Genomic DNA, 14,879 nt, shown 5'->3' with positions numbered 1-14,879 from the left:
ATGGCCATTTGGAGCCAAGGAAAGGATAAGGCCCCTGGCCCTGATGGATACATAGTTGGGTTTTTCCAATCTGCCTGAGACATTGTGGGAACAGATTTTATGGCAACACTGAGGTTTTTTTTCGAATCCTCTAAAATGTTGCCTGCTTTTAACTCTACTGTTGTTGCTCTGGTTCCTAAACTGCCCAACTCTTGTAAAGCCATGTATTTTAGGCCTATATCTTGTTGCTCAGTGTTTTATAAAACAGTTACTAAGATCCTTGTGAACAGACTAGTCAATTATTTCCCCAGTATGATTGCTCCTAACCAGTCAGCCTTTGTGAGAGGAAGGAAAATTGAAGATAACACCCTATTGGCTCAAGAGATTATGGTAGGGGTTCCATCTCACCTAGGTGTGCTATTAAAGCTGACTTACAGAAAGCTTTTGACTCCTTAAACTAGAAGTTTCTCCTTGCTGTTCTGAAAAGTCTAGGGCTACCTGAACAGTTTAGGAAGTGGATAGAAGCTTGTGTTATGAACTCTAGATTTTCCATTGTGTTAAATGGAAGCCTAGTGGGTTTTTTTAGAGGTAGAAGGGGTGTCAGGTAGGGGGATACCCTATTCCCCTACTTGTTTGTAATGGCCATGAATGTTCTCTCCAAACTTTTGGATGTGGCTGCTGCTGATAGTATTTTCCAGTTCCACCCTAAGTACAAAATAGTGACTTTAACGCACTTATGCTTTGCAGATGATTTACTCATATTTTGTAAAGGTAATGTTGACTCTATAGTTGGGGTGAAATGTGTTTTGGAGAGATTTTATGAGATGTCAGGGTTGAGACTTAATGCTTCAAAGACTAAAATTTTTCTTGCGGGTGTGAATGATAATTTGAGGACTCTTGTGCATGAGGTTATTGGATTTAAACTTGGCTGCCTACCTGTGAGATACCTTGGGGTCCCTCTTGTGCCTAGGAAGCTAACTGAGAAAGACTGTTTTAGCATGGTGGAGAAAATCAAGGCAAAATTAGGACTTTGGTCCAACATATGGCTGAGTTATGCAGGTAGATTGCAGCTAGTGAAATCTGTCTTGCTTAGCATTACCAATTTTTGGTGTAGACAACTTATTCTACCCAAAGCAGTGGTTAGAAGGGTGAATCAGCTTTGTGCAAGGTTTTTTGGAAGGGTGGTGACATTCCAGCTAAGGGTGCTCGTGTGAGTTGGGATTGCATCTGCTCACCTAAGTCTGAAGGGGGCTTAGGCCTTAAGCAATTAGCTAGCTGGAACAAAGCTTGCATTTTGTTATTGGTTAAAGAGCTTCTTATGGCAGAGGGGTCACTTTGGGTTGCTTGGGTGAGATCTTACGTTTTTAAGGGAGTGGATCTCTGGTCTGTTGAAAGCAAACCATCTTTCAATTGGTGCATACAGAAAATCTTAAAAGTTAGAGAGGAAGTGCAACCCCTATTCTCGGGGATCATGGACTGGGGCAGAATTAATGCTCGTTGGCTGTGTGGTAGGAGATTAGAGGGAGGATAGTGAAGGTAGAATGTCATAAGGCTATCTGGTTTCCTTTGCACACTCCCAAGCACTCTCTCATTGCTTGGATGGCTATCCTCAACAGATTGCCAACGGCTGACAGACTTATCTGTATGGGAATTGGGGTGGATGATAAGTATAGGCTATGTGGAGCCGAGGCCGAGACTCGCAGCCATGTCTTCTTTGAATGCTCATACTCAAAAGCTGTTTCGGAGGTGATCAATCGATTGTGTAATATCGACATAACAGTGGGAAGTTGGGATGAGGAATTAAGTTGGGCAGTCTCTAGATTCAGGGGGAAAACTTTTCTTGTTTTTATACTTAGAACTGCCTGGTGTGCATATATATACTGTATATGGGAGGAAAGGAATCATAGACAGTTTAGGGGTCACAGTAGGGATGTTGCTAATGTAGTGAATTGTATTATTGAGGTTGTTAGGATGAAATCTGTTCGTATGGTCATACAGAGTAGTGTAGCCAACAGGGACCTTTGTCTAGCTTGGGGAATTAGATCCTCCTAGGAGGTGGGTGTTGGTTCGTGCATTGTATTGGTTGTAGCAGTGTGTTTACTACTGCTTCTTGGATAATAATATGAAATTTATCCAAAATAAAAAAAAAATTATATATAAATATAATGCCTGATGTTTTCAAATACCATCCTCGAGCCCATACATTCTTCAAGGAAATAATCTCTTGCCCGAAAAGGAAATCATTCGATCCACTAGCAACGATGAATAATGCCTGATGTTTTTAGCAGCCTCTTAGCCTTATGCCTGTCGAGACAATTGTTGCCTTGGTTTCGTCGAAGTGACTAATCTGTTCATCTAAGCTAATACGACCACCCTGTAATAAAAAATCATCGTTGTCGAAATCGATTTCATGTATAGATCTTACGGTTGTTTTGAGAAGAAAATGTTACCCAGATTAGTCCAGTGACGTTCAAAATACCAGAACCAGAAGAAGCATAATTGACACCTTTTAAAATAACGTCGATTGGGGGTATTTGGCGCCAAATATGGTGGTCTGAAATCTTTGGCACCCAAGCCCTGTTCTGTCACAAACAAAGTTCATGCAACAAAGTTCTCAATCCGAGTTCTTTCGTATGATAAAAATTCGTAAAAACCAACACTCAGATATTGTTCATTTTGACTGGAAAGAGCGACAACTTTGCATTCATTACTAAAGGTAATAGAAGAACAACTTGCCTATGATATCAATTACCGTTCTACCGTTAGTGAATCTCCCGAAGGGACAGCTCTTGCAAAAGTCTATTCCGTTTGGAAATGTTGCTTTCGCTAACGTCTTGATGTAATTGTTGTTTCCTACATCAACTATTGAATCGATCGCCGGGACTTTCTTGGCTTATAAGATGTCGAAGAACAAGAGGTTTACTGATGCTAAAACAAGAGATGTAGCTTCCCAGACGAAGAACATGTTCCTTGTATGATCCATTTTAATGTCGGATTCATGAAGCATCAATGTTTAGTGTAAGACAGAACCTGAAAGGGGCACTGTTTCATTGTGGTAGACCCAGCCGGCTTTTGTAGCTGCACCTACTCGGCTGATGAAGAACGCTCCTTAATACAAAAAAAAAATAGCATTAACAATTATATAATGTCACAGAGATAATGAATATATATTCCTTATTTTAAATTACCATTACAGATTGGATATTTATCGTGATTAATTGTGGCTAGAGACGTAATAATGTGTAGCGTGGGAGGGATCATAGTCTCTTTTAAATTTTGGATTTAATTATTTTAGGTCCTTTCAAATTTTGAAGTTGGATAAATTAAATATTGTTCCTTAGTTTTTTGGATTCAATTGCTTTTTAGGTTCCTTTTAATTTTGAAACTAGATGAATTAGATCCTTGTCCCTTTTGGTACAATTGTTTTTAGATCCCTCTTAGTTTTGAAACCAACCAAATTAAGTCTTACCCTACCATTATTTCAGTTTAAATACTTTTTGTATTATTTCAATTTCAAAATTAAACAAATTAATTTCATTTTTTTAATTTTAAAATGATGACTTAATAATTCGACTCTAATAATGTAGTAAGATGTATTTAGAGATGGTAACGAGTCGGGTTGGGTCGAGTTTTCAACCAATTCAACCTGACCCGAGAAGTATACTCCCTTCACCCAAACTTAATCCGACTCGAGTTTAGTAAGGTCACATCCGATTCTAAACCTGACATGAATTTTGAGATAAATATTTACATCTGATCTAACACGACATGATATAAATATATAATACTTTTATTCAATAATATAGAGATCTAGTTGATAAAAATTATAGAGACGATATATTATAACAATTATCTCTAAATTTATTGAAGAAAATTATACTATTCTCATGTGTCGAGTTAGAGATTTTTCATATTTAATTTGACATTATTTTAATTTTCTTTTTATAAACGAACTTATCAAATTAGAATCTATCAAACTAAAATCAAATTATGGTCCCTAAATACATTACATGTTTGATTAAATCGACATAAATTTATTTAATTCTATTTAATAGGACAGAGTTACAATAATTGTATGCACTTCTCTTCTTGGTGCTACAGTTGGTAAATAATGTCAATAATAAAGAGAGGAAATTACATCTTTAGCAGAGAAATTCGGTAGCTAAGCCTAAGAAGCATTTTGCAGCCTTTTTTTCTCTCATTATTTTGCTTGATAATTACTAATAACACTATAAGATGCATTTGCATGCTTAGAATTGCGCCACGTTAGGAGTAATTTGCATGGTTTTGCAACCATACCATGCACGTTTTGGAATTAGAATCCTCCCCCAATTCCTCCACCAGCACCGCCTCCGAAACCTCCACCTGCTCCGCCTCCAGCTCCACCTCCTGCTCCGCCTCCTAAACCACCACCACCACCACCAGCTCCGCCTCCTAAACCACTGCCGCCACCAGCTCCAGCTCCTAAACCGCCACCAAGACCTCCTCCAACGCCACCGCCAGCTCCATCTCCAGCTCCGCCTCCTAAACCACCACCACCACCTGCTCCGCCTCCTAAACCACTGCCGCCTCCAGCTCCACCTCCTAAACCGCCACCAAGACCTCCTCCAACGCCACCGCCACCGCCAGCTCCAGCTCCGCCTCCTAAACCACCATCACCACCTGCTCCGCCTCCTAAACCACCACCAAGACCTCCTCCAGCGCCACCACCGGCTCCACCACCCCCACCAAGTCCTCCTCCACCTCCACCGCCAAGCCCTCCCCCAGCTCCACCTCCTAAACCAACACCAACACCGAGCCCTCCTCCGGCACCACCACCGAAATTATCCTTTTCAAACCTCCGGCACTGAGCTATCCCTATAGCAAACATAAACATCAATGCAAAAACTCCAATTCTTTTGGAAATCACTCTCCCTTTCCCTGCCATTTTCCTTAAATGTAAACACTCCCAACTCTTGGTTTCTATCAACGTTGAGCGTGGATATATATGGCGAGCAACCTCATATATATATACACACACATACACTCTAAACTCCATATGAATCATAAATGCATGCAGCTGGGATCTTAGAATCTAACTTTGAACAAAATAAATAATCAAACCCTATAAGCTGGACGGTGACATTGTATTTAATGTAGTATCGTCTTCTCAACTACTACCACTCAGTAGCCTATAGTTAGCTAATCCATAATGCTTGCCAGAGATGCTCCAACACCCTCGGAAATCCCCACAGCCACAGCCGATCTTACTGTTTGAGTTAATTTAGTATTGTTGTCGCCATAGTTTCGTTGAGGTTTCCAGAATTTTTATGGTTTTCATTTCATGTATAAATATTACGTACTTTCTTTATCCGGATAGTAAGGAATTTGTAATCCAAAATAAAAATACAATATTATCATATAAAAAATTGATATTTAAGACGTGATTTAACATTACTTATTTTCATGAATAAAAAGAATAATGATTAAAATTATAATTAATTTAATTAATAATTAAAGTATTATATTAATATATCTCATTTATAAATGAAATAAGATACAAAAATAGATATCTTGTTTAAATATCTTGAGTTGGTCGTAAATTTCCCCAAAGAGCAATGATGTGGGTCCCGATGAACATGTAAATGTACGAAGGTGATGATGCCTAGTATTAATTAAGGAAAGACTTGAACGATTTTCATTACGAAGGTGATGACGCCTAGTATTAATTAAGGAAAGACTTGAACGATTTTCTTTCCTCTTGCAGATTTTAATGTTTGGCATCAAAGAAAGTAGCAGTAAGCCCACCCCATGTGATATGTCTTTATTTTTCATTAAATTTCAACATATAACGTGTTTTCTCATCTGATACAACACGACTTGTGTTAGAGTTTGTTGCTCAAATTATATATGGTTTGATTTAAAAAAATATGATGAGATCCATTTAGTGAAAAATAACAATACGCGGTGGATGTGAAGATTTTCGGGTCGGGTCGAAAAACTCAAGATGATCTTACCCCTGAAAAAATCTAATCCGACCTTAGTGTTTTAGAGATTTGAGCGTATAAGGTCAAATTGGATCAAAATTCATGAGGTTCGGGTCAAATGTCCTTCTTACTAATATTTTTATATTAAATTATCAATGGATCTCTATTATTTTGATATTAAACAATTTATCCCTCGTAATATTTGATCCTAACTCCGTCCCTATATGTGTGGAACTTTTACTCGTTTTATGAGTAAAGAGACCAAAATGCAATCAATATAAAGTACAAGGACTTGTTTTGTACTTTCACATTTAAAGTCAAGACTGCTAGGAATCCCAGCCCATTACAATAAGCCTTTTAGTAACGCAGGGCTTTATGTTACTTATCCAAGCCCATTCAGTTTTTTTTTGTCGATTGAGTTCACAAAACTCTAAAGTATACTTGACTGTACCTAAAAATTTCTCTCCCGCCAAAAACATGAAAACAATAAGAAAACAATTTCTCAAGATTCCCACCCAAAACAAAGTAACAAAAACCCGTTCTCCGCCGCCGTTGAGTCTCTCTAGCTTCTGTAGAAACTCTGCGATGAAGACTCTCTCTAATGGAGCCTCGCTAATGGAAATCGACAACGATCGAAAACGAGATGATGAAGAAGAAGAAGATCCGTTTCTCGCATTTATCGAGTACGCCAGGTCGGTCATATCTCCTGAAGAAGATGAGCACCCTAGTAGAAATGAAGACGGTTACACTGGAGCAGGATGGGGCTGGATCGCGTCTCGGATCCTCAAAACTTGTATTTCTTACTCGAGTGGTGTTACTGCTGCTATTTTGCTCGCCGATCTCTCTCAGGTACTACGCTTGCTGCACGGTTTTGATGATTTACTTCATTATGACGAACTATGGTCTAGATTGATCGATTGGAGTTTGTAGTACCTATTCTCTTTTGTTTAATTTGATATTTCCGGTTAAATTTATTGATATATTTTGAGCCATTTTAGACATTTAGTTGATTATCACATTAAAGAGAAAAGAATCGGCATCTTAGAAATTCACTGTTTAAGTTTCTTAAAAATATATAGATTGACCGATTGGAGTTCGCAGACTCAATTCTATTTTGTTCAATTTGATGTTTCGGGTTAATTTTAACGATCTATTTTGAGCTACTTTTGGTTATTTTAGTTGATTATCACATTAAAGAAAAAAACGGCATTCTTAGAAGTTCGACTTTGCAATCGTGTAATTATTTTTCCTACTGTATTATATCTATGTCGATTTAAATTTAGTTTGGTTTATTTGAATTTTCTATAATTCTGTCGTTTTATTAAGTCTTCAATTTGATTGGTTGCTTCCAAGGCTTGGGGTGAGCAACAGAGGGCAGGCGGTCCAAAGAAAAGACCACAGATCATAAATCAGATGAAAAGAAAAAATAGGAGAGCAAAGCTCCCTAACACAGTTACAATTGACTCAATGTACGAGAAGAATTTCTTGTCTTTAAGTAGTGTTTTGGAAGCTGTGATTGTGGATGCTTATGTTCTTCCAGGTTGCTATAAAATTCGAGCTTCACGTTGATGATCCCGATGAGTATTTATGCCTTTGTGTTATTGTTTTCGCTGTTAATTGATATCCTTCTGTTTTAGGTACAAACATTTACATGCTTACCTTGGGAGATTATTGGAGCTCCAATACCATTGATCTTTATCTTCACCGAAGGCAAGTGTATCAAACTACTCTCTGGATATTCATTCTTACCTAAGTATGTTTGTCGCTCCGACTTTTTTTCTCGAAGTATCCTTTGACACCCCTATCCGTTGCATATCCGGATATGTCTGTTCAAGGACCCTCAAAGTACTGGAAAAAATAGAAAAATTAAATGTATACGTTCACGTGGCTGTATTTTGCATGTACTTGCCTTCAACAGTTAAATTGAGTCCTAGTAACATAGCCAAATATAACTGTTTTCCACTGCAAATTGGAAGTGATAAGCTGCTTCAGGATGGTGGAAAGGATATAGGCATATAGCTGTTTAATTTGTATTCCGCCAATAAGTTTGTGATGATAACTCTTTGTAGATACTATGAGTTGGTTGATCCTCCCAATGGGATTTTGAAGAAAGGAAGAGAGATTTTCCTTACAGGTTGCTATCTTCGAACTGCCAAAGAGGGATCTGGTACCCCACGGTTATTGCCTACAGAATATCTTGTGATATTATTGGATGAGGTAACTTGCAATATATGACCAATGATTTTAAATGAAAAAATAAGGTCAAAGCATGCCAGATATTGGGGACATTCCCTTGCTTTCAACATTTCTTTTTCTCCACTTGCAGGAATGTAACCAGGTCTCTTTTGTTTGCTTTGCAGGATCAGGATGATGATGCAATTCTGATAGGAGCGCAGTTTTGCTCAGATTCTTTCTCTTCCATTTCTCATGATGGAGTCAAGAATGGTGTTCCGTATTCATTGTATGCTAGGTTGGATATATGATTTCTATCCTTCTCTTGTTTTGTATTCACCATATCCCAAATTTAGTTTTGCAATAGTTTTGACTTGATTCGGTCTGATTTTTTATCCAAAGCAATCTGCAACAAATGAAGTATGATTGCATCATGTTCATTGTACTAATTTTTCCTGACTTGATTTCAAACTATAACTGTTGTTTCTATGGGATGTCCATTTATTTGTCTTCTTCTTGATAGGATTGAATCTATTGGATCACTGGAAACTCAGGAACAATGTGGTGGTTTACAGAGGAAGCAAATCACTCTTGTTGATAATGATGGAGTAAAACTAAGATTTCTCTTGTGGAATGAGCAGGTAATCCTAGCCAATCTTTTCAGGTAATTCATGCGCTGGAAGGTACATTTGTGTTTCTTTTCTCTCTCTCTTTTTTCCCGCATTGCAGTCTAACACAATTCCTTGCAGCGTTGGAAGCATGCTTGCCCTGGATAGACCATATATTGCATTTTCTGCTGATAATGCCATTGCAACAAGCGATGAGTTTTGTCTAGAATATGGAACTGCAACACAATTATACTTGGTGCCTTTTGTTCAGCACGAGGAACAAGTGAGCTATAAATTATCATGTGAATGTATTAATCATCATTTGCTGTATAGAGCTAACTTATGTCTCTACCTCAGGTATGCCTATCATCCACGCAGAACCGAATTCAAGGATCAAAGCTCTATGCTGCAGTTGATCCTACACAAGGTCCCAGACTTTCTCAAGTAGTCTTGCCCTGTGATCCCCAAGGGTCAATTGACTTCAGTAATTATCCTCTTCAGGTGAGTTCATTTATAATCCTATTTCATTATACTTCCGTTTCAGAAACCTCAAATAGTGGCCTTTTTACTACTCAAATGTTTTTTTTCTGTAGCTGCTCACATCATGATAAATGTATTTTATGTACTGATTTTTATGTTCATTACACTAATATTATTTTCTCTAAAATTTTATAATTTTTCAGTTATTTGTTGCCGATCTCCATGATAAGATGACTGGCATCAGCCTTTATGGTGTGGTTGCAGACGTATTTCGAGAAAAGAATACTGCAGGAGTTATCTTTTTATTAAAATTTGAGGATGTGACTGGATCCATGTGCGCAAAGCTGCATTTTTCTCAATCATGGTGCAGTTAACTTTATGCATTATAGCACCATTATGTTCTCTGGCTCTTCATTTTTTTTTTGCTTGATATCCATAAGACATTTCTCAGGTCACTGGGAAGAGTAAGCGTTGGTCACACAGTATATATTTCGGGCTTGGCATGTTCTAAGACAAAACAAAATCGGTAAGCATAGATTTGAATTTATCAGTATATCTTAATAGCATTTATTCAATGAAATATTAGCTTGAAGTTTTTACATTTATGGTTTCTCATTTACCTGATCTAAGGTTCATAGTGAACTTGCCACTCACGGTTTTAATAGCATTTTGTGAACATCTGATACCGTGACTGCTTGCTTTGCTTTACAGCTTTGAACTATCGTGGTTTGAGATGGAAGCTGGAGCTTCTTTTATCAACCTTAGTTGCTTACCAGCATTATTAAACTCATCTTGTCTTCACAGGCTATCACGCCTTTCTGATCTCTCCAGCAGGAGTAACTCAATGCATGTATGGATCAAATACCATTTTAACTTTCAATTGCTCCTACGAATGCTCTATCTCAAGTTATATTCGGATATAAGCATGAAGATACGACCCTTAAAGACCCTCCAAAAGAATCAAATTTTTTTAAAAAAGTTGAACATTCCCATCTTCGATACTCAAACTGAGTTCAAGTTCCATAGCCAATTGATCTACCTAACTTTTTTCTATCTATCTTGACAAAATGAGAATGATCCATTTCAATCCTGAGTTGCAATAGTTTTACTTTCCTGTCTCGAACATATTACAGGTTTGTCGGGTTTGGCTTGACCAAGTTGATCATGTTAAAACAAGATTCTCACATGCTCCTTGTGGGCAATTTGTCAAAGAGATGCCAAGCGGTGTAGTTGAGTGCAGTTTCTGTCACTGTAATTGTGATGGTGAAGTTGTCGTGTGTGCTTTCTACCTGAAACTCACCCTTGCTGATGAGAACACAAAAATTCTTGCATGGTGTACCGGTCAAACTGCTACAGAGTTACTGCAAATATCATCTGATGAATTCTACGAGCTGTCTGAGGTAACTGCTACTAGTTTTGGGGATAAATCATGATTAGCATCAAATTGCTATTTTTTAAAGTTCATATAATGGTATAAAGGAATAGTGAGGGCTGTGCAGGAGTAGATTATACCCGAACCATGTTGGTTTGTTAAATCAGGTTGGTTTGTCTGTTATAACCCAACCTAACTCATTAACCATACACAGTAATTTAATAATCAAAGTTAACTAAGTTGGTTAGGTTATTTTCTCGTGACAAAACCAAGATCGATCGGTTTCGGATAATTTCTTCATGATGATCAGTTACGTTGATCTAATTTTTTAAACCGAACCGATCAACTGCATATTTATATTCAGGACAATGATTTTACATTCTAGTTCCCGAATTGCTTCTTATGATTTGAAAATTTGTAATTTGGTGAATTGTATAAATCCCCAGGAGGAGCAAGTTATGTACCCTTCTTCACTAGAAAATGAGAGATTCATTGTTGCATTAGTGAATTGCAAGCGGCAAGCAGTGTATGGATCTTGCGACAGTCCAAACCTGGAGGCTGATGCAGTTTCATGGGAGATCACTCGGGCACTCAAGTACGAGTAGGGCTGCTCTATCAGGGTTTGATCAATATGGTCAAGTGACATATATGTCTATAAGCATATATTAAATACGAGTGTGCAAGTTCATGGTAACTTAAATATGGGGATGACATTTAGGAAGGCTTGTTCTCATTATTAGTATCGCTAATCTAATGAAATATTGTATTGCATTTATAAGTGTTAAAATGTAATCTTTAAAGATTCTTTAAATATATATAAAAAGAACTTAAAAAAGTTATTTACCCAACATTTATTTAAATATGATATACTAATCCGAATAACATAGATATTTATTATTGACATTTAAGGGTTTGTAAGTTGTATATTGTTTCATAATTAGATCAAAGTTACAACTTATATTTTAAATTTATCTGATATTAATTTTAAATAAATTATATTTGAAAATAATTACATTAATTAATTGAATTAACACTGTATATGTATTAGGGGTGTTCAGATTCAATCCGATTTAAAAAAATAACCGAAAACCGAAAAAACCGAAACTGATTTAGTATGTTTGGTTTTTTCTTATAAAAAAATCGATTGGTTTTGTTCGGTTTCGGTTTGAAAATTTGAAACCAATCCAAATCGAACCGAACCAATAAAATATAATAGTTAATTTACAAGTTTAAAACAAACCTATCCATAGCTCAGTGGTAGAGCATCTAACTGCAGATCAAGAGGTCCCTAGTTCGAACCTGGTTGGGCTCCTAGTTTTTAATTTTTTTTCCTTTTGCTTTCTTTGATAATACAAACATTGGGTGTTTCGTTCCTTTTCCCTTCTCCATCCTTTCATATTTAATTTTATGCATCAGTATTGGTATTGTAATAATATGTTTGTTTAGAGAGTATATGCTATCATATTATAATATATAAAGTCATTCTGTAATCATATCTATATAAATAGAAATATCTTTTCTTCATTTCAAATGGCAAGTTTTGGTTACAACAATGAAACCATGAAAAGGAAACTGTGTTAGGAAAATAAACCGAGTACAAGTAATTTCCCTATAACCAGATTAGTGAGAATGCAAAATAAAAGCGGAAAAATAATACCCGAAATTGATAACGGAGTTCAGCCAATTGTGCTTACGTCTCCGGACTGCTACAGATCTTTTACTAAGAGAGAAAATTTACAGGTGTTTACAAAACACTCACTACTCACAAGAAAACTCTTTAGTATTGGGAGAAAGAAATGATTTTTGGGATGATTTTGAAGCTAAATGGGTAAGGGTATTTATAGTAGAAACTTAGGGACTAATCTTTGAAAATACCCTAAAGTGCAATGACTAAAGTGAATTTACCCATTCCTATTTTCAACAAACATCTACCAAAATTTTACCAAACTTTGAAAAACATTTTTCAAAGAAACATTTACCAAACTTTGAAAAAACATTTTCCAAAGTTGGTTGCCAAACGTTGAAACTTTAACAATCTCCCACTTGAAGACTGATTTTAATATGTCTTCACACCTCGATCAATGCAGCAACATGTCTGGTCTTGTTATTCTAGCATGCCAACTGAAGCTGAACACAACTTCAGTTTGTCCGTAGTCACCGTCTTTGTCAACATGTCTGCCGGATTTTGAGCTCCACTAATCTTTTCAAGTTTCAAAATCCCATCTTCCAGAAGAGACCGGATAAAATGATATCTCAATTGTATGTGCTTTGTCCTGGAATGAAAAGACGGATTCTTTGCTAGATGGATAGCACTTTGACTGTCGCAATACAAGATATTGTTTTCTTGTTTCTTGCCTAACTCTTCCAAGAAACTTTGGAGCCAAACCATCTCCTTGCTGGCTTCCGTAACAGCGACATATTCTGCTTCAGTTGTGGAGAGAGCAACTATCTTCTGTAGTTGAGAAACCCAACTCACTGCAGTTCCTCCTAGAGTATAGACATACCCTGTAGTGCTCATTCTGATGTCGACATTTCCGGCTAAGTCAGCATCTACATAGCCTGTCAGTATCATATCTCCACCTTTGAAACAAAGTGCTTTGTTTGTGGTACCCCGAAGATATCTGAGGATCCATTTGACTGCTTCCCAGTGTACCTTGCCCGGATTATTCATGTACCTGCTAACAGCTCCCACTGCATGAGCAATATCTGGTCTGGTACAAACCATGGCATACATCAGACTTCCAATTGCTGAGGCATACGGCACCTTCACCATGTGTGCACGTTCTTCCTTCGTCTTTGGTGATTGGTCTTTGGAGAGTCTGAAATGAACACCTAAAGGTATACTTACTGGTTTAGCATCTTGCATGTTGAACCTGGAGAGTACTTTGTTGATGTACTCAGCCTGTGATAACATCAAAGTCCCCGACTTTGTGTCTCTCTTGATCCTCATCCCAAGAATCTGCTTTGCAGCGCCCAGATCCTTCATAGCAAACTGCTTTGACAATTTTTGCTTCAAGTTTATGATCTCTTGCATGTTTGAGCCTGCAACGAGCATGTCATCAACGTACAACAATAAAATAATGAAACTATTGTCGAACCTCTTGATGTAGCAACAATGATCTGCTTGGCATCTGGTAAAACCATTGCTACTCATGAAACTATCGAACTTCTTGTACCACTGTCTAGGAGCTTGTTTTAAACCATACAAGCTCTTCTTCAACCTGCATACCAGGTTTTTCTTGCCTGCCTCTATGAAGCCTTCTGGCTGCCTCATATAGATCTCTTCCTCCAAATCACCATGAAGGAAAGCTGTCTTTACATCTAACTGCTCAAGATGTAAATTCTCCGCAGCTACAATTTTCAACACCAGTCTGATTGTAGACAGTTTTACGACTGGAGAGAAAATTTCATTGTAGTCAATACCTTCTTTTTGCTGAAAACCTTTGACAACCAATCTTGCTTTGTAGCGTTTTCTCCCATCATGTTCTTCTTTGATCCTGTAAATCCACTTGTTATGGAGCGTTTTCTTGCCTGGTGGTAATTCAGCTAATTCCCACGTCTGATTTGACATAAGCGAGTCCATCTCATCTTTCATGAAAGACTCCCACTTGACTGAATCCTCCACCTGCATTGCTTCATCATAGCACTCTGTTTCACCATTGTCAGTCAGCAACAAATAGTGCAAAGAAGGCGAATACCGTTGGGTTGGTTTAGGAATTCTGGAGGAGCATCTCAGTTCTGGTGTGTGTGGTTCTTCTTGAACTGCTTCAGGATTGATCTGAACATCATTTCCAGAAATCTCCTCGAACTCAGCAAATTTCTTTGTTTCAGCTTCGGTATTACTTGATTCTGCGGTTGACCTATCTTTGTACATCACATTTTCATTGAAAATGGCGTCTCTGCTTCTTATAATCTTTCGATTTTCGTAGTCCCAAAACCGGTAACCGAACTCATCACCACCGTAACCAACAAAGACGTATTTGTTGGACTTGGCATCAAGTTTACTTCTTTCAGCAGAGTTTATGTGTACATAAGAAATACAACCAAACACTCTTAAGTGTGAAAGGTTTATTTCTTTCTTGCTCCAAGCTTCCTCTAGTATTCCGCCATCCAAAGGAACTGAGGGCCCACGGTTGATCAGGTAAGCTGCAGTGTTGATAGCTTCAGCCCATAGAAATTTGGGCAATCCGGCATGTATCCTCATGCTTCTGGCACGTTCATTCAGAGTTCTGTTCATGCGCTCTGCTACGCCATTCTGCTGCGGTGTTATGGGAACTGTTGTCTCCATCTTGATCCCATTGT

At 37.6% G+C, this 14,879-nt stretch overlaps 2 protein-coding genes and 1 pseudogene across 2 annotated transcripts; 1 reads left to right on the top strand and 2 right to left on the bottom strand.

The window, feature by feature from the left end:
• Positions 1-2,260: 2,260 nt before the first annotated feature.
• Positions 2,261-3,240, bottom strand: LOC120178527 (annotated as a pseudogene).
• A 752-nt stretch (positions 3,241-3,992) lies between these two features.
• LOC120178526 (glycine-rich cell wall structural protein-like) lies at positions 3,993-4,906 on the bottom strand. The gene has a single exon (XM_039184343.1). The coding sequence runs from the start codon at positions 4,904-4,906 to the stop codon at positions 4,295-4,297; it is 612 nt and encodes a 203-aa protein (XP_039040274.1). The 3' UTR covers positions 3,993-4,294.
• Positions 4,907-6,445: 1,539 nt separating this feature from the next.
• Positions 6,446-11,301, top strand: LOC120178507. Its single transcript, XM_039184330.1, has 13 exons — positions 6,446-6,794; positions 7,299-7,485; positions 7,583-7,655; positions 8,015-8,162; positions 8,306-8,415; positions 8,641-8,781; positions 8,867-9,008; positions 9,083-9,226; positions 9,409-9,569; positions 9,657-9,731; positions 9,917-10,055; positions 10,339-10,605; positions 11,024-11,301. Exons 1-13 carry the CDS (start codon positions 6,531-6,533, stop codon positions 11,180-11,182), a joined length of 2,010 nt encoding a protein of 669 aa, XP_039040261.1. The 5' UTR covers positions 6,446-6,530; the 3' UTR covers positions 11,183-11,301.
• Positions 11,302-14,879: the final 3,578 nt, after the last annotated feature.

The sequence above is a fragment of the Hibiscus syriacus genome, unplaced genomic scaffold, assembly GCF_006381635.1.
Source record: "Hibiscus syriacus cultivar Baekdansim isolate YM2019G1 unplaced genomic scaffold, ASM638163v2 tig00112352_pilon, whole genome shotgun sequence".
Classification (NCBI taxonomy): domain Eukaryota; kingdom Viridiplantae; phylum Streptophyta; class Magnoliopsida; order Malvales; family Malvaceae; genus Hibiscus; species Hibiscus syriacus.
This window is presented reverse-complemented; position numbering and strand designations above follow the sequence as displayed.

Coding starts and splice junctions, on each gene's coding strand:
- LOC120178507 (XM_039184330.1), top strand. CDS start 6,531: ATGAAGACTCTCTCTAATGGAGCCTCGCTAATGGAAATCGACAACGAT. Junction 9,009..9,082: donor TTGTTCAGCACGAGGAACAA/GTGAGCTATAAA, acceptor TCTCTACCTCAG/GTATGCCTATCATCCACGCA. Junction 10,606..11,023: donor AATTCTACGAGCTGTCTGAG/GTAACTGCTACT, acceptor ATAAATCCCCAG/GAGGAGCAAGTTATGTACCC.
- LOC120178526 (XM_039184343.1), bottom strand. CDS start 4,906: ATGGCAGGGAAAGGGAGAGTGATTTCCAAAAGAATTGGAGTTTTTGCA.